Below are 23941 nucleotides of genomic sequence, written 5' to 3'. Positions count from 1 at the left end.
CCATTGACTGTAGTTTTGCTAAGGTTTCTTGATGCCACACCTTGAAATGTAGTCTTGTTATCAAGTGCAGTCACTCTTTTCTTTAACTCTTCTAGAGTACACTGCAGATCAAATCCCTTCAGAGAACTGAAAAACAAAACCCCACTTAACTCTACTTTCTAATCCAAATTCCCAAAGTAATAATAAAAATGTCATCACAAAAGGCCCTTCTGCGCTAAATGAGATCAGCTTACATCCAGCTACTTGATTCTGTCAGAGAGAACTGTTTTTGCATAGCAAAAGTAATCAGAAATGCGATGAGGCACCGATAGACATTCTATGATCATGACCACTGCTGCTGGTTGTGGCCAACTCTCATCGCCTTGCCCTCATGTCATTGCAAGATATCACAGGAGGACACAGACTGTAGAACAGTTTGTTGATGTTTGCTTTACCAGGAGAATCAGTTTCATCTCTTAGGGAGATATTTATCCAAATTTCCTGGAGTATGGTCCATGTAAAAATCCAAGCACCTCAGAACTATATGGTGTTATTAATGAATTGCAATACTCCTTTAGTACTTATGTATTGAATGGTCAGACACATGGGATTATGTAAGCTAATTTTCAATTCCCATGTAGTGGAATCATTTTTTTTTAAAAAAAGACATTTTTTTGTGCATTGATTATATAAAGACTTTGAGAGACAAAATGGGGAATCTTAACCAAGAAGAAAATGGGTGAGTTTGGATCAGGTGGAGATTTAGTGTTTGAGAAATCTATTTCTCAACACAAATCTCCCTCTGGCTTTGCCACTTTTTTCTAAACTAGGGTTAAAGATGGATAAGAGATCACCCCCTCCAAGGAATTAAAGTGGTACTTTAGGTGTATTGAGGATGAAATTTATCTGACATTGAGTCTGGTTTCTGAGTGCCCCAATTCTGACAGTTTCATGGAGGTGAGGTCACAGTAAATCCAGAAAGTCGGTGCTTTTATCTCCTTGAACAAGGAACTGCCACAATCTGACACATTACCCGTCTCAATGTTTTTAAAAAAAACCCTCTCAAATTTAAATGTCAAGCTTTTGAACTTACACCACCAAGAGATCCTCAATCAATCCCTCTCACCCTGACTAGCTTGGAAATCTGGTTGGCATCTGGGCATGGCATCAATTTTGTCATGCTGTGGATGTGGTGTGAAGTTAAAACACAGCAGAGGTTTGGAGAATTCTGAATTGTGCATTCCCCACAACTTTCTGACAGTGCTGTTTTGTAAATGTGTACTCGTCTTCCCAAAAGCTTTCCTCTGCAACTCCAACCATGAAACCTTATTAGACTTCACAGCCAGAAAATGAATGTAAATACTAAATTGTCTGGCAAGTAGTCATGGAACAGACTTTTGACATCTTGAAAAAACAGTTCCTGTTTTGAACTGATTTGCAGGTGTCTTAGATTATATTGGCCATCATTCCTGCTTAATATCCTTCAAGAGGAAGTCTACAGCATCGTTCCATGCTTCCTTCAACAAGACCAGATGCAGTAGTCTCTTGCAATTGGTTAGGTAAAAACAAGGGCTGCAGATGCTGGAAACCAGATTCTAGATTAGAGTGGTGCTGGAAAAGCACAGCAGTTCAGGCAACATCCGCGGAGCAGGAAAATTGACATTTCGGGCAAAAGCCCTTCATCAGGAATAGAGGCAGAGTGCCTGCAGGGTGGAGAGAGAAATGAGAGGAGGGTGGGGGTGGGGAGAAAGAAGCATAGAGTACAATAGGTGAATGGGGGGTGAGGATGGATGTGATAGGTCAGGGAGGAGGGTGGGGGAAGGTAGCAAAGATTAGAATGGGTGAATGGGGGTGGGGATGAAGGTGATAGGTCAGAGAGGAGGGTGGAGTGGATAGATGGAAAGGAAGATAGGCAGGTAGGACAGGGTATGGGGACAGTGCTGAGCTGGAAGTTTGGAACTGGAGTGAGGTGGGGGGAGGGGAAATGAGGAAACTGGTGAAGTCCACATTGATGCCCTGGGGTTGAAGTTTTCCGAGGCGGAAGATTAGGCGTTCTTCCTCCCATTGACTGAATGCAAAATTGAATTATGTTATGATCACTGTTACCGGGTGGTGAGGGAGCGGTGGTGAAGGAGGCCCAGGACCTCCATGTCCTCGGCTGAGTAGGAGGGGGAATTGAAATGTTGGGCCACAGGGTAGTGTGGTTGATTGATGTGGGTGTCCCAGAGATGTTCCCTAAAGCGCTCTGCTAGGAGGCGTCCAGTCTCCCCAATATAGAGGAGACCACATCGGGAGCAACGGATACAATAAATGATATTGGTGGATGTGCAGGTAAAACTTTGATGGATGTGGAAGGATCCTTTGGGGCCTTGGATGGAGGTGAGGTGTGGGTGCAGGTTTTGCAATTCCTGTGGTGGCAGGGGAAGGGGCCAGGACGGGAGGGTGGGTTGTTGGGGGTGTGGACCTGACCAGGTAGTCACGGAGGGAATGGTGTTTGCGGAAGGCGGAAAGAGGTAGGGAGGGAAATATATCTCTGGTGGTGGGGTCCGTTTGTAGGTGGCACGGACGGAATGGTCTTGTATTTGGTTGTCAAGGAAGTTACCTATTGGAATAGAAGGTCGAAAGTTGTTTTTCAATTTTAGCTGCATGATACCTCTTCAGATATATGTCTGTACATACTCAGACAAGAAAGGACATGCATAGTGGAATTTGCAATTATATATAGTGCTTAATCACAACAGCAAGGAATCCCAAAAGGCTTTGCAGCAATTTCATTACTTTGACATACATAAATGAGACTGGAATGACTGACTCAAAATTAATGTGGGAAGAATGAATCTCAATTCCTGGGGGAGTAGAACTAGTACTGTGGAAATTGGGAGCTATACCGCTGGCCTGGTCTTCATCAGAGCCATACTGGGACTCGGTATTCTGGTGAATGATATAGCTTGGGTTTTGGGGAAGCTTTCAACTTTAGTTTCATGTTGGTGAGAGATCACATGGGGGAAGAGATGATTAATTAAAGGTGTGGGGCAGGGTCACAGGGTATAATTGCAATAAAGCTGAAAAATGTGTTGCTGGAAAAACACAGCAGGTCAGGCAGCATCCAAGGAGCAGGAGAATCGACGTTTCAGGCATTCCTGAAGAAGGGCTTATGCCCGAAACGTCGATTCTCCTGCTCCATGGATGCTGCCTGACCTGCGTTTTTCCAGCAACACATTTTTCAGCTCTGATCTCCAGCATATGCAGTCCTCACTTTCTCCTATAATTGCAATAAAGACACTCAGAGTGTGCTAGATAGCATACAAAATTAATGGTCCATCAACAGATAAGGCTAGAGGTTGCAAATGTAGAAGAGACACAATTAAGGGTTCTATATCTAAATCTACATTTGTCATAAGAAATGGATTATATGATGGCTGTTACAGAGGCACAATGTTTTGAAGAGCAGGAAGTTAGATGGTAGGTTAGCTCTGTTATGGATGACGTTGGTGGAATAGTGAAGTAGAATTATAATATTAAGACCAATTTGGATAAAAATTAAAAATTGCAAAGGTAAGAAGTCGCTTGTGTGAGTTATTTATAGTTAACAGTAACTATACTGTAGGACGATGTATAATGGAAGAAATAAAAGAGTTTGTTAGAAAGGCAATAATCATGGGTGATTTTAATCTACTTAAAGATTGGATTAATCAGGTTGGTAAAGAAATGCTGAAATGAGTTCCTAGTGTATTTGCAATACAGTTTCCTACTTTGGCACGTTATATAGCTATCCAGAGAACTGATAATTCTAGATCTATAAATATATAATAAGGCAAGATTAATTAGTGACCTCTTCATAAAGAAGTCCCTAGGTAACAGTGATCATAACATAATTCAATTTTGCATTCAGTCAATGGGAGAAGAAAGCAGACTTGTGTTTAAATACAAATAAAATAATTACATGGGTATGAGGCTTAGAACTAGCTAAAGTGAACTGGCAAGTTAGGTTATTGTGTAAGTCAGTTGAAAAACATTGATGGATATTTAAGAAAATATTCAATAACATTTAGTAAAATACACATTCCAGTGAAAAGGTAAGACTATAGGAAAACACTGCATCATTCATGTCTAGCTAAAGAGGTTTAAAAAAATTGCAAATTGAAAGAAATGGGTATACTTCTACAAAGATTGACGACAGGTCAAAGACAGGATGGAATATAAAACCAACAAAGAATGGATTTGTTAAAATGAGGGAGAAATTGAAAGTATGAACGAAAGCCAGCAAGATATATATATTTTTTAAAAGGTAGAGGTACTATAGGTATATTAAAGGGAAGGAATAATTAAAGTGAATGTTCGTCCTTTGGAAAGAGAGTTTAGTAAATTAATAATAGGAAATAAGGAAATGGCAGATGCAGTGAACAGGTTTTTTTTAAACTATCTTCATTGTAGAACACATCCCAAATAACATCCTAGAAATAGTTGTAAATCAAGAGGTGAAAGAGTGGAGAATTTAAACTAATTACAATTGTTGGGATCAGAGTAGAAGAAAATTATTAGAATTAAAAGTTGGGACGTTCCCAAGACCTGACGGATGTCATCATAATATGTTGAAAAACATAGTTTCCCAGATAGCAGATGCTTTGATTTTAATTAGCCAAAATATGCTAGATTCTTTATTAAAGAACGAGGTCAGACAGAAAAGGGGACGCAACAAACTAGTTAATCAAAATCTGTCACAGGGAAAATGTTACAATCTATTATTAAGGAGGTCCTGCAGGGCACATTGTATTCTATCAAGCAGAATCAATATAGTTTTCTGAAAGGGAAATCATATTTGACTAATTTATTAGTACTCTGGACAAGGAACAGACAATATAGATGCGAGAAGCTACAGATATGGTGTGCTTGGATTTCCAAAAAGCATTTGATGCAACATCAAAGGCTACTAACAAAATAATCCTCCTGATGGAGGAAACAACATATTAGTATGGGTGGACAATTGATTCGATAAGAGGAAGTCGAGGGTAGGGATAAATTTATCAACCTGAAAATGAACAGAAGTAATGAGTGAAATGCACAGAAATCAAAGCTGGGACCTCAACTATTTGCAATCTGCATCAATGAAGGGACAGAATGTATGGTAGCTACATTTCCTCCTGACACAGTTAGGAGAATAAGTCTTTAAGATGACATAAGCAGTCTGCAAAGGTTATAAAGGTAAGTTACGTAAGTGGGCAAGCAATTGATGCGAGAAATAATGTGAGAAAACATGACCTTGTTCACTTTAGTTGAAAGAATAGAAAAGGAGTTTGAGAAGTTCCAGGACCTGGTGGACTTCATCCTAAGATCTTAAAAGAAGTGGTTGCTGAAATAGTAGATGCATTGATTTTAATTATTCAAAAATATCCAAGTATCATAAAATGTTAGGATGCTAGTACTATAAGTAATCAAGATGACAAATGAGATATTATTTATTGCAAGGGAAAGGGATTATAAAAGTAGAGAATTTTGTTACAGTTAACAGCATATCCACAGATATTCACTCTCTGTATTAGCAGAATATGCAGTCTATAAGATGCAGCACAGAAATTTATCAAGTTTCCTTAGATAGCACCTCCAAATCCATGACTGCTACCATCAAGAACAGCAGATACATAGGAACTTCAATCACCTGCAAATTCCCCTTCAAGCCAGTCACCATCCTGATTTGGAAATATGTTGTTATTCCTTCAGTGTCAAAATTGTGGAAGTCCATCCCTAACAGTATTTTGGAGATACCTATACTAAATGGACTGCAGCAGTTCAAAAAGGCAGCTTGCGACCACCTTCTCAAGCACAACTAGGGATAGGCAGTAAATGCCTGTCCAGCCAGCAATGCCCATATTCCATGAATGAATGAAATAAAAATATAGGAAACACAGCATCCAATTTGTGTACAGCAAGCTTTCATTGATAGATAAGAAAATAACTAGGTAATCTGTTGTAGATCATGCAAGTTGAAGGAATGTTGACCATGCCAACACTCTCTTCTTTCATTAAATAGCAATATCTTTATTAAACATGCAGTTATGGTAGAATAATTCTTCAGTTGAACTTAAAGAATGTTGGTAGGTTCTCCCCAGTGACATCACTCATATTTCCAAGGTGATTTGTCCAAAGCATCGTAAACTTCCAATGGTTTCGCCGTTCTTCAATTCAGGTCCATTTCCTGTGAGTGGAGCTGTACTAGGTAGAGCCAGGCTAATGCTGAAGCCAAGAGTAATAGGAAGCAAAGAGACTTAGTGATAGATTATTTCCATAATTTGTGTTACAAAATAGACAAGCAAGTATTTTGCACTGGAAAAACTCAATCTGTAATTTACTGAAGAGAAAATATCCATCTTGTAAAAGATAAACTGATATAAAAATAAAGTATCTGGCAAAGAAAGAGGGAGGTTTGTAAAATATGTTCAGCACTGCTTTCTATGTTTTCTTTAGTCCAACAAGGAAAGAAAAGTGCTGAATTTAATTTTAGATAATTTAGTTGAACAAATAGGTATTTAACAACATTGAACGTCTTAGAACAATATTGATAATTAAATCAGGTTCATATAAAAATAGTTGAGAAGAGCAAACCATCAATGATGTAGGCACATTTGACTGAATAAAAGCCAATTTTTATGAGACAATATGTCAACTGATCCAGATAAATTGGAAAAAAAAGGTTCTAACAACATAAAATGTTCAAACAAAAAACATTAAGGATACAGTCTGTGCATATTCCCACAAAACAAAAAGTGACACAGCTATTGCACAAGGTCCTTGGAAGAGTAGAGAAGTTTAAATGGCATTTTAAGTAAAAGCATTTGATAAACTGAGGCTCAGTACAAATGTTATACGAACACAATAAAGCAAAATGAAAGGGGGCTAAAGAGAAAATGAAAAAAGACTGAAAACTTAAAGCACTCTATGATCGCGTACAAGATAGAGAAACTGTTACAAAAAACATTTGTGGGCGGCATGGTGGCACAGTGGTTAGCACTGCTGCCTCACAGCGCTTGAGACCCGGGTTCAATTCCCGCCTCAGGCGACTGACTGTGTGGAGTTTGCACGTTCTCCCCGTGTCTGCGTGGGTTTCCTCCGGGTGCTCCGGTTTCCTCCCACAGTCCAAAAACGATGTGCAGGGTCAGGTGAATTGGCCATGCTAAATTGCCCATAGTGTTAGGTAAGGGGTAAATGTAGGGGTATGGGTGGGTTTCGCTTCAGTGGGTCGGTGTGGACTTGTTGGGCCAAAGGGCCTGTTTCCACACTGTAATGTAATCTAATCTAATCTAATCTATATTAGATCTAATCTAATTTGGAGATTAAAAGGAAATCATTTTATGAGATGAAGAAATGGTGGTGATACTAAATAAATATTTTGTATCAGTTTTCACAAGAGTATTATGGTGGAATTGACATGATATAAGTAGAGGAGATGGAACAATTAGGTTGGATAACTAGATAAGGAAATAACACAGGAAAACCAAGTGGAAATCAGTGAGAATGCCTAATGGCATAGATCCTAAAATGCTGAGGCTCTAATCACAATTTTTAAAAAATATTCTTGTGCGTAGACTTTGTTTCACAAGACAAGACGTTTGTAAAGATAGCACCGTGCATCAAAAAGAGCAAAAGTAATAAATCAGGTAATCGTTAAACTGACTACTTACATTGTTAATTTAGCCTTCTCATGGTTTAAATATTGCCTATCAGCTGAAAAGAGATAGTTGGTTACGGATGGACAATACAGATCTGTAAAATGAAAGTTGTGACAGACATATCCAAAAACATTTTTTGAGTATGCTACTAATGGCAATGCAATTTATTATATTAACTTCAGTTTTCAAAAGACATTTGAAACACACAAAGCTTATTAATCAAATTAAGATGTGCAGTATTAAGAAGCACATGACAACGTGAACTGGAAGTTCATTGAATACAGACAACAAAGAGCAGTCAACAACATTTGATTTTGGAATTAAAGGGACATGTACAGTGATATCTTCCAGGGGTTTGTGTTGGGACCATTTCTCCTCTTAGTATTTGAAAATAGGAATGGGCCTCAATATTCAGTATTTTAAACAATTGGTTAGTGATTGATTGAGAAAAATAACTTTGACATAGTTGGTGGAGCTTGAATGTACTGTCTGAAAGGTTAATGGGAGTAAATTTAATGGAACTATGCAATTGGAATTGGACAATTACTTATGGTAGAATCTTGCAGGGGACTAAACAACTCAGGCTGTGGTGAAATTTGTGGCAGATTTTGGGCAAGAATGCTAAGGTCTGTCTGGAAATTACAAGCAACTTCCTTGTGTATATTTAAGGCTGATTTATTCTTGGTCAGTAGAGGAAGAGAGTCATGGTGATAATGGAGCAAAGTAAGGAATGTTGGATCAGCCATAATCCTACTGAATGACAGAACAGGCTCAAGGGGCTGAACCGCCTACTCCTGTTCCTTATAGTCTCATTGCACTTGTTATGCATTGCCAGGTATTTTTGTGACTTTTTCTAGGCAGTAGCAAGTTGCTTATTAATTAGGATTATTGCTTGTTAGCCACCTCATCACTGGCACATCTCATTAGCAAGTAGTTCCCTATGTTGTCAAAGACGCTACCTATCAAACATGAGATGCTGAGAAGTCTTGACCTAGAAGTCAGAGGAGATACTTGGTGTCTTCAGTTCACCATGTGCTGCAAAGGGCTTCTGTGCTGAACATCTGGCGCCATCACCTCCAGGCAAGCTCATTATGCACAGGCCAGATGCAAACCATGGAAATTGAAATCTGACAATGTGCCAGCCTCAATCCATTTACAGTGCACTTCTGCACTTCAGTGCTGCTCCTCTGAGAGCACTGGCAACTATTATGGTAATGCTGCTGTGCACTCAGGGACACACACCCAGCTCAAGGGGACCAGGCTGCATTTGCAGCCCAGTTGCTGGCTCTCTTAGTACTTGCTCTCACTGAGCCTAACTGGATCATATCGTATTTTTGTCTTGTCTTTCCTTTTAAGGCTTTGCCATCTTAGCCAGAGATACCAGGTTCACAGTACTACTGTCTTGTTATGACATTTATGCAGACACAAAGCCAGGAAGCTTGTCATGATTATCAACAGGCTATTTTCAAGTTGATGGAAATAGCTTTAATTCAGGGGGAACTGGGCATAGTAAATCAAGAGTAGCTGCCAAAACCAGTCCAGGGGCTTGGACACACTTAGCCACTCAGGGCGGTCAGGATGCTTTCCATATAAAGGGTGATGAGAAAATAAGACCATAAGACTAAGGAACAGAAATTAGGCCATTTGGCCCATTTGAGTCTGCTCGCCATTCAATCATGGCTGATAATTTTCTCAACCCCCTTTCTCCTGCTTTCTTCTAGTAACCCTTGATACTCAAGAACCTTTCTATCTCAGTCTTAAATATACTCAATGACGTGGTCTCCACAGCCTTCTATGGCAATGAATTCCATAGATTCACCACTCTGGCTGAAGAAGTTTCTCTTATCTCTGTTCGAAAAGGTCTTCCCTTTACTCTAAGGCTGTGCCCTCGGATCCTAGTCTTTCTTCCCAATGGAAACATCTTCCCAACATCTACTCTATCCAGGCCATTCAGTATTCTGTATGTTTCAATTAGATTACCCCCCACCAATTCCTTCTAAACCCAGAGTCATCAAACTTTTCTCAGATGTTAAGCTTCTCATTCCTGAGACCATTCTTGTGAACCTCCTCTGAAAACACTCCAGGACCAGTACAGGTAGAAAATCCTTTATCCGAAATGTTCACTACCAGCTGTTTTTCGGAATTTGGAATTATTTGGTTTTCAGAATGTGAGAGTTTAATGGTGAAATTTTAAAAAATTTTACTAGAGAAGCAGACTTCTAACTAAGAACGTGCTTGGCCACGCACCCCCCACGTTGCATCTCAGTGGCACACATCAAGTGGGTATCGACTTGGCGGCATTCACAGAAACCCCAGGCATGTCGATGCTTGGCCATGCTCCCCCCCCCCCCCCCAACCATGTCACATCTGAGTGACACATTGAGTGTGTGTCGACTTGGGGGTGTTCACAGAGAAACCTCAGGCCTGTCTGTGCTTGGCCACGCCCCCCCCCCATGTTGCATCTGAGTGACACATATCGAGTGGGTGTTGACTTGGGTTAGCTGTTTGTTCGCCAAACAACCTTGTTAATGAGAAAAAACCTTCACCAAAAAACCTTCGGATTTTGGAGCTTTTCGGTTTTGGGATGTTCCAATAAAAGGTCTTGTACCTGTACATCCTTCCTGAGATATAGAGTCATAGAGATGTACAGCACGGAAACAAGCCCTTCAGTCCAACACGTCCATGCTGACCAGATAACCTAATCTAATCTAGTCGCATTTGCCAGCACTTGGCCCATATCCCTCTTAACCTTACCTATTCATATACCCATCCAGATGCCTTTTCAAGGAGACTTGTAATTGTACCAGCTTCCACCAGTTACTCTGGCAGCTCATTCCATACACACACCACCTCTGCATGAAAACATTGTTCCTTAAGTTCCTTTTAAAGTTTCCCCCTCTCATCCTAAACCTATGCCCTCAAGTTCTCTCCCACCTCGAGGAAAAGACCGTGTCTATTTATCCCATCCATGCCCCTCATGATTTTAGAAACCTCAAGGTCATTCTTCAGCCTCCAATGCTCCAGGGAAAACTTCCCCAGCCTATTCAGCTTCTCCCTGTAGCTCAAATCCACCAACCTTGGCAACATGCTTGTAAATGTTTCAAGTTTCACAACATCCTTATGATAGGAGGGAGGCCAAAATTGCACTGAATATTCCAAAAGTGGCCTAACCAATGTCCTGTACAGCCGCAACATGACCTCCCAACTCCTGTACTCAATGCTCTGTCCAATAAAGGAAAGCATACCATACGCCTTCTTCACTATCCTATCTACCTGCGACTCCACTTGCAAGGAACTATGAACCTGCACTCCAAATATGGGGCCGAAAACTGTGCACAATGCCTCCACTACTGATTCTGGGCAATGATAATGCCTCGCATCTGCTCTGCAAATTCTTTTAAAGCAGTTTCCCCCCAGGTCCCTGTCTGCAAAGAGGAGCATCCAATTTCACATGTCTGCCATGTCCAGGGCAAATGTTAGGAACCATTCAGTGCAGCTTTGGACTAACAGTGCTTATCTGAATATACAACATTATTTTTGAGAAGGTGCCATTACCACCAAGAATTCCAATCAGTTCTAGGTTATTCTGACACTGGCCAGTTTCTCGAGGTACAGAGCATGGTAAAATGAGGCAGGAGTTCGGCGAGATCCATTATAAAGGGGTATATAGTTAATGAGACTAATTTGATATGATACCATGAGCTATCTTGCAATTCCTATTCTAATGGAAAAGTCTACTTTTATGTCATACTTGGAAATCTTGTTGGCACATTCAGTTGTGCTGTTTCAATTCTTATTCTTAACTTTGCATATAATAAATTTTTATACATTCTGGGTGCATTAGCCCTCAATATGTAGACAGGAAACATTGGCAAGATCCTTCCACCACATCAATATATTCAAAAGAAAGTTGTCCAGGGCTTGCACTTGAAACAGTTTAGGCTGTCTCAGCATGTACAAATAAAAAGCCTAATGCCTTCTCTCTGTGTACAGACAGCGCTGGATCATCTGTAAACAGGAAGACCTGGCTTCCAGGCAACCTGAAAGAAAACTGCAGACCACCATCTAAAATATAAACATCTACCAAAATTTAGTTGAATTTTCAGCAAGATGGTGCTGAGTGAATAAATGAGGAATAGGAGAGGACTATCTGACCCATTTTGCCTACTCTGCCATTCGATATGTTCGTGGTTGATCTGCCTCAACTCTACTTTCTCTGTTACTGGATTAGTGGTGCCACCACTAATGGAAGAGATGCGCTGGAGAGCATCGTCGACCACGTCTGGGGGGATATTGCGGTCCTTGAAGAAGGAAGCCATCTGGGTTGTACGGATTTGGAACTGGTCCTCCTGGGAGCAGATGCTGCGGAGACAAAGGAATTGGGAATATGGGATAGTGTTTTTACAGGGGGCACCCATCACGAAGGACTCAAAGCCCTCCGCTTCTTCCTTTCCCGCCGTACCAACCAGTACCCTTCCACTGACACCCTCCTTCGACTGACTGAACTGGTTCTCACCCTGAACAACTTCTCTTTCCAATCCTCCCACTTCCTCCAAACCAAAGGAGTAGCCATGGGCACCCGCATGGGCCCCAACTATGCCTGCCTCTTTGTAGGATATGTGGAACAGTCCATCTTCCGCAGCTACACTGGCACCACCCCCCACCTTTTCCTCCGCTACATCGATAACTGTATCGGCGCTGCCTCGTGCTCCCACGAGGAGGTTGAACAGTTCATCCACTTTACCAACACCTTCCACCCCGACCTCAAATTCACCTGGACCGTCTCAGACTCCTCCCTCCCCTTCCTAGACCTTTCCATTTCTATCTTGGGCGACCGAATCAACACGGACATTTACTATAAACCGACCGACTCCCACAACTACCTAGACTACACCTCCTCCCACCCTGCCCCCTGTAAAAACGCCATCCCATATTCCCAATTCCTTCGTCTCCGCCGCATCTGCTCCCAGGAGGACCAGTTCCAAATCCGTACAACCCAGATGGCCTCCTTCTTCAAGGACCGCAATTTCCCCCCAGACGTGGTCGATGATGCGCTCAACCCCATCTCTTCCATATCCGCCACAAATTCACCTGAACCTCCACACACATCATCTATTGCATCCACTGCATCCAATGTGGCCTCCTCTATATTGGGGAGACAGGCCGCCTACTTGCAGAACGTTTCAGAGAATACCTCTGGGACACCCAGACCAACCAACCCAACTACCCCGTGGCTCAACACTTCAACTCCCCCTCCCACTCCACCAAGGACTCCTCCATCGCCAGACCATAGCAACACGACGGTTGGAGGGAGAGCGCCTCATCGTCCGCTTAGGAACCCTCCAACCACAAGGGATGAACTCAGATTTCTCCAGTTTCCTCATTTCCCCTCCCCCCACATTGTCTCAGTCAAATCCCTCGAACTCAGCACCACCTTCCTAACCTGCAATCTTCTTCCTGACTTCTCCGCCCCCATCCCACTCCGGCCTATCACCCTCACCTTGACCTCCTTCCACCTATCGCATTTCCAACGCCCCTCCCCCAAGTCCCTCCTCCCTACCTTTTATCTTAACCTGCTGGACACACTTTTCTCATTCCTGAAGAAGGGCTTATGCCCGAAACGTCGATTCTCCTGCTCCATGGATGCTGCCTGACCTGCTGCGCTTTTCCAGCAACACATTTTCAGCTTTTGAATCTGTAGTCTGTACTGTTTGTCCTGTTCGGGTCCAAACTCTGCTGATTTAAAGGTGGTCCGGAGTCCGTGTGGGTTGAGTTGGTTACGGAGGCAGGCACTGAGGAAGCAAATGTGGCTGTGGTAGCGAGTTTGTTTCAGGACATGGTTGAAGAGCTTCAGGGCAGAGGAAATGACCTGGGAGTTACAGTGGTAGAGGGACTCCCTGAGATTCTTGTAGAGAGAGGAGGAAAACTTCTTCAAGGCAGGATCCTTGCAAGAGGATTCGCAGTAGGGTTAAAATCAACTAGGTAAAAACAATGAAACCAGCTTCTGGATTAGCGGTGCCTTCTCTCTGTTGAGGTGCTGGAATCATTCTGCTGCTCACAGCCAGTATAAAACCTTTTAGGTTGTTTCCTTAAGATTGAGATTGTTTCTAGAGAACAGAAGTAGGATTCTAAGTTTGAAGATGAGGCTATTAAAATTGCCCCACTAATGCAACTATCAATTTGCAACAACAAAGATTTTAGAATGATTAAAACACTAATTATGAGTGCACTTCTTTGAAATGGAGTTCAACATATTAAGTGCCTCACTGATTGATGTTGAATTTTAACAAGTTTACAGTACTGTACCTTATTTCAAAATGCAATGTTTAACCACTAAAGTCAAGTAACACTTTCAGATTTTTGATTGCTGAAGTGCTAACCTTGTGGTTTCAGCAATATATTTCTAGGCAAGTTGAATATAGGGGTTACTTGCACAGAATGCAACAAATTGCAAGCGTTTTGATTGTGACCTGTACCATATCTTAAATGATTCCCTTAAGGCTGATTCTTTGATTTCAGGTGGAGATGGGACATCTGCTGACCAGTTTTTCCTGGATCAGTATGTGGCAGTAACCAATTATGACAAACAGGAAAGTACAGAGATCAGCTTGCATCAAGGACAAGTAGTAGAAGTTATTGAGAAAAATGAATCTGGTAAGTTACTTTCAGAAAAACCCAAACTTAGCTTAATGTTAAAGAGGAACACTTATGTAATGGTTTCTCTTCAAATGTCTCAACCTAAACAACATAGAAATGTAATAAGAGTACATGTCAGTTCCCACTCTGCACTGAATATTGAGTGTTTACGTGGTTCTAAAGCTAAAAGTTGTACACTATAACACATCTGTGCTCCTTGTGGCCTGTGAATTTCTGAAATGGTAATGGTGTTGCTTGGTTGAAGTTTAACTACCAATAATTCTCTTGATACTGCCAAATGTCAGACTGAATGATTTTGCAGGGTGATGTAGTTAAATCTCCTTTGACTAACTGTCCTATAGATTTTTGTATTTATTGTTCAAAATATGTATCATTAAACCACTATTGGTTTTAATGGTGAAGGATACAAGTAAAGAATGCAAAAGATAAGGCACAAGCATTTGCAACAATCTTCAGCCAGAAGTGCCAAGTGGATAATCCATCTCGGCCTCCTCCACTGCTACCCAGATACCAGTCTTCAGAAAATTCGATTCAATTCATTTAATATCAAAAAATGATTGGAGGCACTGGGTGTGGCAAGGGCTATGTGCCCTGATAACATTCCAGCAATCGTAGTGAAGACTTGTGCTCGAGAAATTGTGCTCGAGAAATTGCCCCTTCCCAAGCCAAACTATTCCAATACAGTTACAACAGTGCCATATACCCAACAATGTGGAAAATTGCCACATTATATCCTGTACACAAAAAGCAGACAGATCCATCTCATCAATTACCGTCCTGTCAGTCTACTCTTAATCGTCAGTAATGATGGAAGCTGCCATAAACAGTGTTGTCAAGCAGCACCTGCTCAGCAATAACCTGCTCTGTGTGCCCAGTTTGGGTTCTCAGCTCCAGCCTTGGTTCAAACATGGATAAAACAGTTAAATTCCAGAGGTGAGGTGAGAGTGATAGCCCTTGACATCAAGGCCACATTTGACTGAGTGTGGCATGAAGGAGGCTCAGCAAAATTGGAATCAATGGGAATCGGGGCAAGGTCACTGCTGGTTAGAGCCATCCCTGGCACATAGAAAGATGGTTGCGGTTGTTGGAGGTATGTCTTCTCGGCTCCAGTACACCTCTGCAGGAGTTCCTCAGGCTAGGGTCCTAGGCCTAACCACCTTCAGCTGCTTCATTAATGATCTTGCCTCCATCATCAGGTCAGAACTGGGAATGTTTGCTGATGATTACACAATGATTCATGACTCCTCAGCTACTGAAGCAGACCATGTTCAAATGCAACAAGAATATCTGGGCTTGGGCTGACAAATGGCAAATAACATTCATGCCACAAAAGCATCAGGACATGACCGTTTCCAATAAGAGATGAACTAATCACTGCTCCTTGACATTGAATGGTATTACCATCACTAAATGCCAATTCTAAACATCCTGAGGGTTACTATTGACCAGAAGCTCAACTGGACTCACTATATAAATAGAGTGGCTACATAAACAGATCAGAAGCTAGGAGTGCAGTGGCAAGTTAATACATCTCTTGACTCACCAAAGCCTGTCCACCATCCACAAGGTACAAGTCAGGAGTGTGATGGAATACTCCCCACTTGCCTGGTTGGTTGTAGCTCCAACAACACTCAAGAAGTTTGACACCATCCAAGGCAAAGCAGCCCACTTTAATTAGTGCCATGTCCACAAGCATCCACTCCCACCACTATTGATGCTGAATAACAGCAGTGTTTACTATCTATAAGATGCACTGAATCTTTCAAATGCATGAGCACTTCCATTTAGGAGGGCAAGGGCAGTGGATAGGACACCACCACCTGTAAGTTCCCCTCAAACCCATTCACTATCCTGACTTGGAAGTATATTGCTGTCCGTTCACTGTCATGGAAACACCCTTCCTAATGACATTATGAAATTACCTACAGCTGGACTGCAGTGGTACAAGAAGGAAGTTTACCTTCACTAGGGCAACTAGGTATGGGCAATAAATGCTGGCCAGCCAGGTATGTCCATGTCCCACAAGCGAATAATAACCAAATAAGTTTCAAATGGTAAATACCACAGATACGTATATAGTTAAGTACTTGTCTTAGAGTCAGAGAGATGTGCAGCATGGAAACAGACCCTTTGGTCCAACCAGATATCCTAACCTAATCTCGTCGCAATTGCCTGCACTTGGTCCATATCCCTCTTAACTCTTCCTATTCATATACTCATCCAGATACCTTTTAAATGTTGTAATCATACCAGCCTCCACCACTTCCTATGGCAACTCATTTCATACATGCACGACCTTCTGCAGAAAAGGTTGCCCATAGGTCCCTTTTCAATTTTTCCTCCCTCACCCTAAACCTATGCCCTCTTGTTCTGAACTCCCCCAACCCAGGGAAACCCAGGACCTTGTCTATATTCCCTATCCTTTCCCCTCATGATTTTATAAATGTCAATAAGTTCACCCTTCAGCCTCCAACGTTCCAGGTAAAACAGCCCCAGCAGATTCAGCATCTCCCTGTAGCTCAAATCCTCCAACCCTGGAAACATCCTTGGAAATCTTTTCTGAAACCTTTCAAGTTTCACAACATCCTTCTGATAGGAGGAAGACCAGAATTGTGCACACTGTTCCAAAAGTGGCCTAACCAATGCCCAGTACCGCCGCAACATGGCCTCCCAACTCTTATACTCAATGCTGTATCCAATAAAGGAAAGCATACAAACACCTTCTTAACTATCCTATCTACCTGCGACTCCACTTTCAACGAACTATGAGCCTCTACTCCAAGGTCTCTTTATTCAACAACACTTCCCAGGACCTTACCGTTATGTGAATCAGTTGTACACTGATTTGCTTTTCCAAAGTGCAGCCCCTCACATTTATCTAAATTAAACTCCATCTGCCACTACTCAGCCCATTGGCCCATCTGATCAGAATCCCGTTGTACTCTGAGGTAACCATCTTTGTCCACTATACCTCCAATTTTGGAGTCATTTGCAAACTTACCAACTATACCTCCTATCTTCACATCCAAGTCATTTATATAAATGACGAAAAGCAGTGGACCCAGCACCAATCCATGCGGCACACCACTGGTCACAGGCCTCCAATCTGAAAAGCAACCGTCCACCACCACCCTCTGTCTTCTATCTTCAAGCTAGTTCTGTATCCAAATGGCTAGTTCACCCTGCATTCCATGAGATCTAACCTTACTGACCAGTCTACCATGGGGAACCTTGTCAAATGCCTTTCTGAAGTCAATATAGATCACGTCCACCACACTGCCCTCATCAATCCTCTTTGTTACTTCTTCAAAAATCTTAATCAAGTTAGTGAGACATGATTTCCCATGCACAAAGCCATGTTGGCTATCCCTGATCAGTCCTTGCCTTTACAAGTACATGTTAATCCTGTCCCTCAGGGTTCCCTTCAACAACCTGCCCACCATCAATGTCAGGCTCACTGGTCTATAGTTCCCTGGCGTTTCCTTATCATCTTTCTTAAATAGTGGCACCACGGTAGCAACCTCCAGTCTTCCGGCACCTCACCTGTGACCTATCGATGATGCAAATATCTCAGCAAGGGGCCCACCAATCACTTCCCTAGTTTCCCACAAAGTTCTAGGTACACCTGATCAGGTGCTTGGAATTATCCACTTTCGTGTGTTTTAAGACATCCAGCACCTTCTCCTCTGTAATGTGGACATTTTTCAAGATGTCACTATCTATTTCCTCACATTCTATATCTTCCATGCCCTTCTCAACAGTAAACACTGATTCAAAATACTCATTTAGTATTTCTCCCATTCCTCGTGGTTCCACACATAGGCTGCCTTGCTGATCTTTGAGAAGCCCTATTCTCTCCCTGGTTACCCTTTTGTCCTTAATATATTTATAAAATCCCTATGGATTCTCCTTAACCCTATTTGTCAAAGCTATCTCATGTCCCCTTTTTGCCCTCCTGATTTCCCTGTTAAATATACTCCTACTGCCTTTATCATCTTCTAAGGATTCACTCGATCTCTCCTGTCTATATGTGACATACACTTCCTTTTTTTGACCAAAACCTCAATTTCTCCAGTCATCGAGCATTCCCTGCACCTACCAGCTTTGCCTTTCACCCTAACAGGAATATACTGCTTCTAGACACTCATTATCTCTTTTTTGAAGCCTTCCCATTTTCCAGCCATCTCTCTACCTGCGAACATCTGCCCCCAATTAACTTTTGAAAGTCCTTGCTTAATACCGTCAAAATTGACCTTCCTCCAATTTCAAACATCAACTTTTAGGTCCAGTCTATCCTTTTGTATCACTGGTCACTGGCCTCAAAGTGCTCCCCCACTGACACCTCAGTAACCTGCCCTGCCTTATTTCCCAAATGTAGGTCAAGTTTTTCAGCTTCTCTAGTAAATCCATCCACGTCATGAATCTGAATTTTCACGCTTAACAAATTCCTCTCAATCTAAACTCTTAACACAATGGCAGTCCCAGTCTATGTTTTGGAAGTTAAAATTCCCTACCATAACCACCCTATTATTCTTACAGATAACTCAGATCTCCTTACAAATTTGTTTCTTAATTTCCCACTGACTATTAGGGGGTCTATAATACAATCCCAACAATGTGATCATCCTTTCTCATTTCTCAGTTCCACCCAAATAATTTCCCTGGAATTCCAAGGAATATCCTCCCTAAGTATAGCCGTAATGCTATCCCTTATCAAAAACACTACATCCCCTCTTCTCTTGCCCCCCACCTTTCTATCCTTCCTATAGCATTTGTATCCTGGAATATCATGCTACCAGTCCTGTCCATCCCTGAGCCACATCTCTGTAATTGCTATGATATCTCAGTCCCATGTTCCTAATGATGCCTTGGGTTCATCTGCCTTGCATATTAGGCCTCTTACATTGAAATAAATGCAGTTTAATTTATCAGTCCTATCTTGTTCTCTGCCTTGTTCCTGCCTGACCTGACTGTTTGACTTGCTGTATATACCAACAGTGCCAGTCTCACTAGCTCCTCAGCCACACTCTGTCCTCCTATTCCTACCCTCACTAGCTCATAGCACTGGGAGTAATCCAGATATTACTACCTTCGATGACCTTTTTAAATTCTTGCCTAACATTCATATATTCTCCCTTCAGAATCTCATCCTTTTCCCTTGCTGTGTCATTGGTTCCAATTTGTACATTGACCTCCTGCTGGTTGCTCTCTCCTTTGAGATATCCTTGATCCTGGAATCAGGAAGGCAACACGTCATTCTGATTTTTTGCTGCTGGCCACAGAAGCATCTGTCTGTGCCCTTGACTAGAGATTCACCTATCACAATCAATTGCTTGCAACCCAACGTACCCTCATTGCATTAGAGCCATTCTCGGTACCAGAAACTTGGCTGTGCGTACTGCATTCCCCTGAATTATTTGTAGGCATCAGCTCAACAATTAAATAAATAGATTATCAAATGACTTAAATTTATCTCATATTATTTCAGTGGAGGTCTCTTTTAATGTTCAGATGTATAATGTGATGATTTTTTCATGACCTAAATTGGTTTGAGAGGCCACAGTTGGCTTTTAATTTTTTTTCATGATTTTATGGAGTTCATTGAATGTCTTGTGTTTTCTTTCTGGTGCACTCCATAATGTCAAGTGTGTTTGCATATTCAGGACTTCCCTGTGTCCTGCAAGCATGAGGACTCATGCCTCCTCTCAGTGTTCCTTCTGTGCTGCTGCTAAGCTGGCTTCCTGCTGATACTCAAATGGTCCAGGGGTCGCTTACCCCAAATATGTCCAACATCCCAAGGGAAAAGATGTTGTAATTGCAAGTATCTTCCCACAGAACTATGATTTTAATTCAGTAGACCTGCACCAATCATCTTGGTGCATTGCTATCCATTATAAAGTTTGCTTTAGGGTTTACTAAATAAGAGAGATGTCCTCCCTTATCTGCATTGTACAAACCTTAAGACCCATTCATTGTGGATAGACTTTGTGGTAATTTAAATGTTCTTCATTAGGTTACATTCAGCTCTGTTACACATTTGATTTTTTTTCAACAGTATTACAGTATTTCTGTTGAGCTGGCATAGTCAATACTGACCAAACTACAGAGTCCCACCAAATTTATACTGGAATATCTCAAAGTGGAGTTCCTTCTGCACTTCAGGAGTAAATACACATTAAAGTCACTGCAGGGTAAAATTCTTCGTGAAATTAGATTTGTATGTCCATGATTTAAAAATTCAGCACAGTTTATTTATTGGGTGCATCAATATCAGGGGATTAACAGCCTGCATTCAAACAGAGAGGCCAAGGAATACGGGTTTGACCCTTCAACTTCATTATTACTTTGAAGGTATGGCAGTAGGAGTCATGACAGACTTATACTGATGTTCTGACAAGTGATTGGGTCAGTCTGTGGAGGACTCTATGACTCGAGCAGAAGTACCTGGGCCTTGAGTGCACAGATAGAGATTGTTGAGAAGTCAGGAAAGAATAGTGCAGAGGTCTGCAATATTTTGTCTGGGTCTCAAGTGCCATTTGGGATTGGAGGGGACTGATGTTAGGTTGAAGCAGAAGTTTGTGTGAGGAGAGGGTTGCCTGAATACTAGAGTTTGGAATGGTTGCAGATTTTGGAACTGCGGAAGTGATGATTAAAGTGAGGATTGAACTTTCTCTTTCTGTGCTAAAGGGCTAGTTCAGACTTGAACAAAAATTACAGGAAAGAGCAGAAGCAGGAGATTGAGCCTTTTATTTGCTGAAGTTAATAGCCTAACATCGGCTTCTGAATGCTTCTGGTTGTCCTTTGCCAAAATGGACCCTGAACAAGTCTACACCTCAATTTTGTCCCTGTAACTGAGATGCCGTTTTGGCCAAAAGAATGGCACCCAGTGCTCAAGACCCAAACATGGCAGTGCAGAATTTCCAACCCTACGTCATTATGCAGAAAGCTTGTTCGATACTATGAGAGAAAAGTAATTATTTTCTACATTAGTTTGAAATGAACATTTATTCCTGGTAACACTCCCAATAAATTTGATATTGTTTTCCTTTTGAAATCAAATGTTCACTGAAGAAAAGTACTTTCTTTGAGAAGATAATATAAATATATTTTCATATAGTCTAAAAATCTATTTCTAGTTCTGTAAATTTACACATTTAGAAAGCCATTTTAGTGCTCTCTTCTGGTCATGTAAGTGGAGAGAAAGAAAAGTAACTGTCTTAGAAAAAGTCTACCTAAAGAACCTGGAACACCGTTAATAATTGCACCAATTAATATTGGAATCTCTTTATCCAATGGCAATGAATACTGCCAAGTTGATTCTATTGCTTAGGTTGGCCTTGACTGACAGAAGCAGCAGATGTATAAAACTAGATACAACTAGATATCTGCTGATTGCACTGGACGCCAGGAGAATTGAGATAGGTGCTGCTTATTGCAGTTGCCAACTGTTTGCCCTTCATTGGAATGGTGATGAAGGTCGCGAGAATGTAAAGAACTCTCCATGCCTTGCCAGCAATAGTTCAAAGTTGAAAATCTCAAATATAGAGTACTGCTCAGTCTTCTCTTTCAAGAATAATTAGCAAGAATAATTCTTACATCTTTATATCCATGCATATTGAGAATAAATTCAGTCTGCAAACTTTTAAAAATTGCCGACTGGAACTCTGATCAGGAACACATAGCCCCTTTACTGATTTGACCCCACTTTCCATTGATAGGGGAAAGGAGATGAGTGTGACTCTTGCATGTAAAAAGCTTGAGCTCAGCTGAGCCTTTTGAACTCAGTGCTGAGCTTGGACAAAGTCCACTGTGACTGTAGCAAGGGTCTTAGCCTGCTGTGTTGGAGCCATGAGCTTATGAAGGAGAGGTAAATGCTTACAAATAGCAGATTAGTTATGTAGCACTGTCAAGCTGTGAAGTTTTTAATTTCCCAAACCTTTTAAAACAGCCTCCCTACATCAAGGAGAGTTGAAACAACTCCAGCTGTGAAGTTAGTTAAATCCTGGCCCTTTAAGAACTTGAAACACACAGCCTTCCTGTATGAATGTTAGTTTAAAATAAATTGTTCTTTTAGTCATTTGTCAGCATTACCCCAAGGGTTTTCATTCAGTGATTAATGAATGGCTGATTTCCACAACCTATGATTATCTCAGCAAGGCAATAATAATTGGGCAGCATCTGTGAAGAAAGCAGAGTTAACATTTTGAGTCCAATGACTCTTCTTGTGAACAGGTTCTGATCCTGTCCTGGAATTTTTTATGGTCGGCACAGTGGTTAGCACTGCTGCCTTACAGTGGCAAGAGTCCGACTTCAATTCCAGCCTCGGGCGACTGCCTGTGTAGAGTTTGCACATTCTTCTTGTGTCCGCATGGATTTCCTCTGGGTGCTCTGAGTTCCTTCCACAGGAAACCGGAGCACTCGGAGATGTGCAGGTGAAGTGGATTGGCCATGGTAAATTTCCCATAGTTCCCAGGGATATGCAGGCTTTGTGAATTAGCCAAGGAGAATGCAGTATTACACAGTTACAGGGGGGTGGGCTGCTCTTCGGAGCGTCTGTGTGGATTCGATGGGTCCACACAGTATAGGGATTCTAAATTAATGCTTATTAAAGGTGTTTTTTCATCACACACACACATATATCAGTTTGTTTCATTAAGGATTAAAAATTTGAGGGGCCTTGAGAGTTTTGAGTATGCTTTCATGAATGGGAGTGTTTCTTTTTTAAAGTGAAAGTTTTAATAGATATTTAAATCTTTATTTAACATGTGGTCCCACCCATTGTGGATGCAGGGCTAATTGGCATGTGAAGACAAATAGTGGATTGGTGAGTATAAGGTATGATTTTGCGTAGATTGGTACATTATGTTCCATTAGAGAGGCAATAGTGTGTCAGGGATAAGTAATAGAGAGCTTAATATTGTTTTGAAAATGCTTCAGGGAACAAATTTCAGAAAACCAAGATGGCTGATTCTGTGCTACTCCGTACTTGTGTGGGGGCAATGGCCAGAATCCTCCTTGTAATCACGCGCCCACCCAACTCCTACTGGAGCAGAATGATGTCAGCCATCACACAATTTCTTGAATTGCATGCACCAAGTCAGAAACTTCCTGATTCTGGCTACCTGCCTCAAAAGTGGAAATTGGCCTGTCAGAAATCCTGCCATTATTGTTTCTTAGTTTCCTAAATTTTGCTGCACAACCTAATACTCTCCTGGTTCTTAGCTCCTGAAACTTACTGAAAGCTTAATAGTAACACAAAATTGCAATCAAGAAATTGTTTGCTATAAGACGGTATTTGTGATTTATACATAAAATTAAACTGGGTACATGATTGTTCAGCCCATTCTTCAGCCTCCATAGCCTTGAGAAAAAAATTAAAGACTCAGGGAGTGGACTCTATAGGCTTAGAATTGAGTCCCATTTACCAACTTTAAAAATCCGTGGTCCTCTCTCTAACTCCAGCCCTAAATCAATGTGAAAATTACAGCACAGAATTCAGATGACATGTTAATATCTAATTCTTAATTATATTTGAATGCTTAAGACCTCTTTTTCCACTTGTCATATTTAGATCATTTCACGGTCTCATTCTTCTCCATCTCAGCAGCTACCTCCAGCTCTAGATTTCCTTCCTTATAACT

The 23941-nt window shown here is 41.4% G+C and overlaps 1 protein-coding gene across 2 annotated transcripts in view; it reads left to right on the top strand.

The window, feature by feature from the left end:
- Positions 1-23941, top strand: part of sh3pxd2b (SH3 and PX domains 2B) — a 337393-nt gene that overhangs the window by 268520 nt on the left and 44932 nt on the right. For both annotated transcript variants that reach the window (XM_043703800.2, XM_043703799.2), the window contains one exon: positions 14163-14297. In XM_043703800.2, the coding sequence (XP_043559735.1) occupies positions 14163-14297 (135 nt within the window). The remainder of the gene's footprint in view (positions 1-14162; positions 14298-23941) is intronic.

Source organism: Chiloscyllium plagiosum, unplaced genomic scaffold, assembly GCF_037043375.1.
Source record: "Chiloscyllium plagiosum isolate Xiang-an unplaced genomic scaffold, Cpla_swu_hap1 HiC_scaffold_16, whole genome shotgun sequence".
NCBI lineage: Eukaryota > Metazoa > Chordata > Chondrichthyes > Orectolobiformes > Hemiscylliidae > Chiloscyllium > Chiloscyllium plagiosum.
The sequence above is the reverse complement of the archived record's forward strand: the minus strand, read 5'-3'. Positions and strand labels throughout refer to the sequence as shown.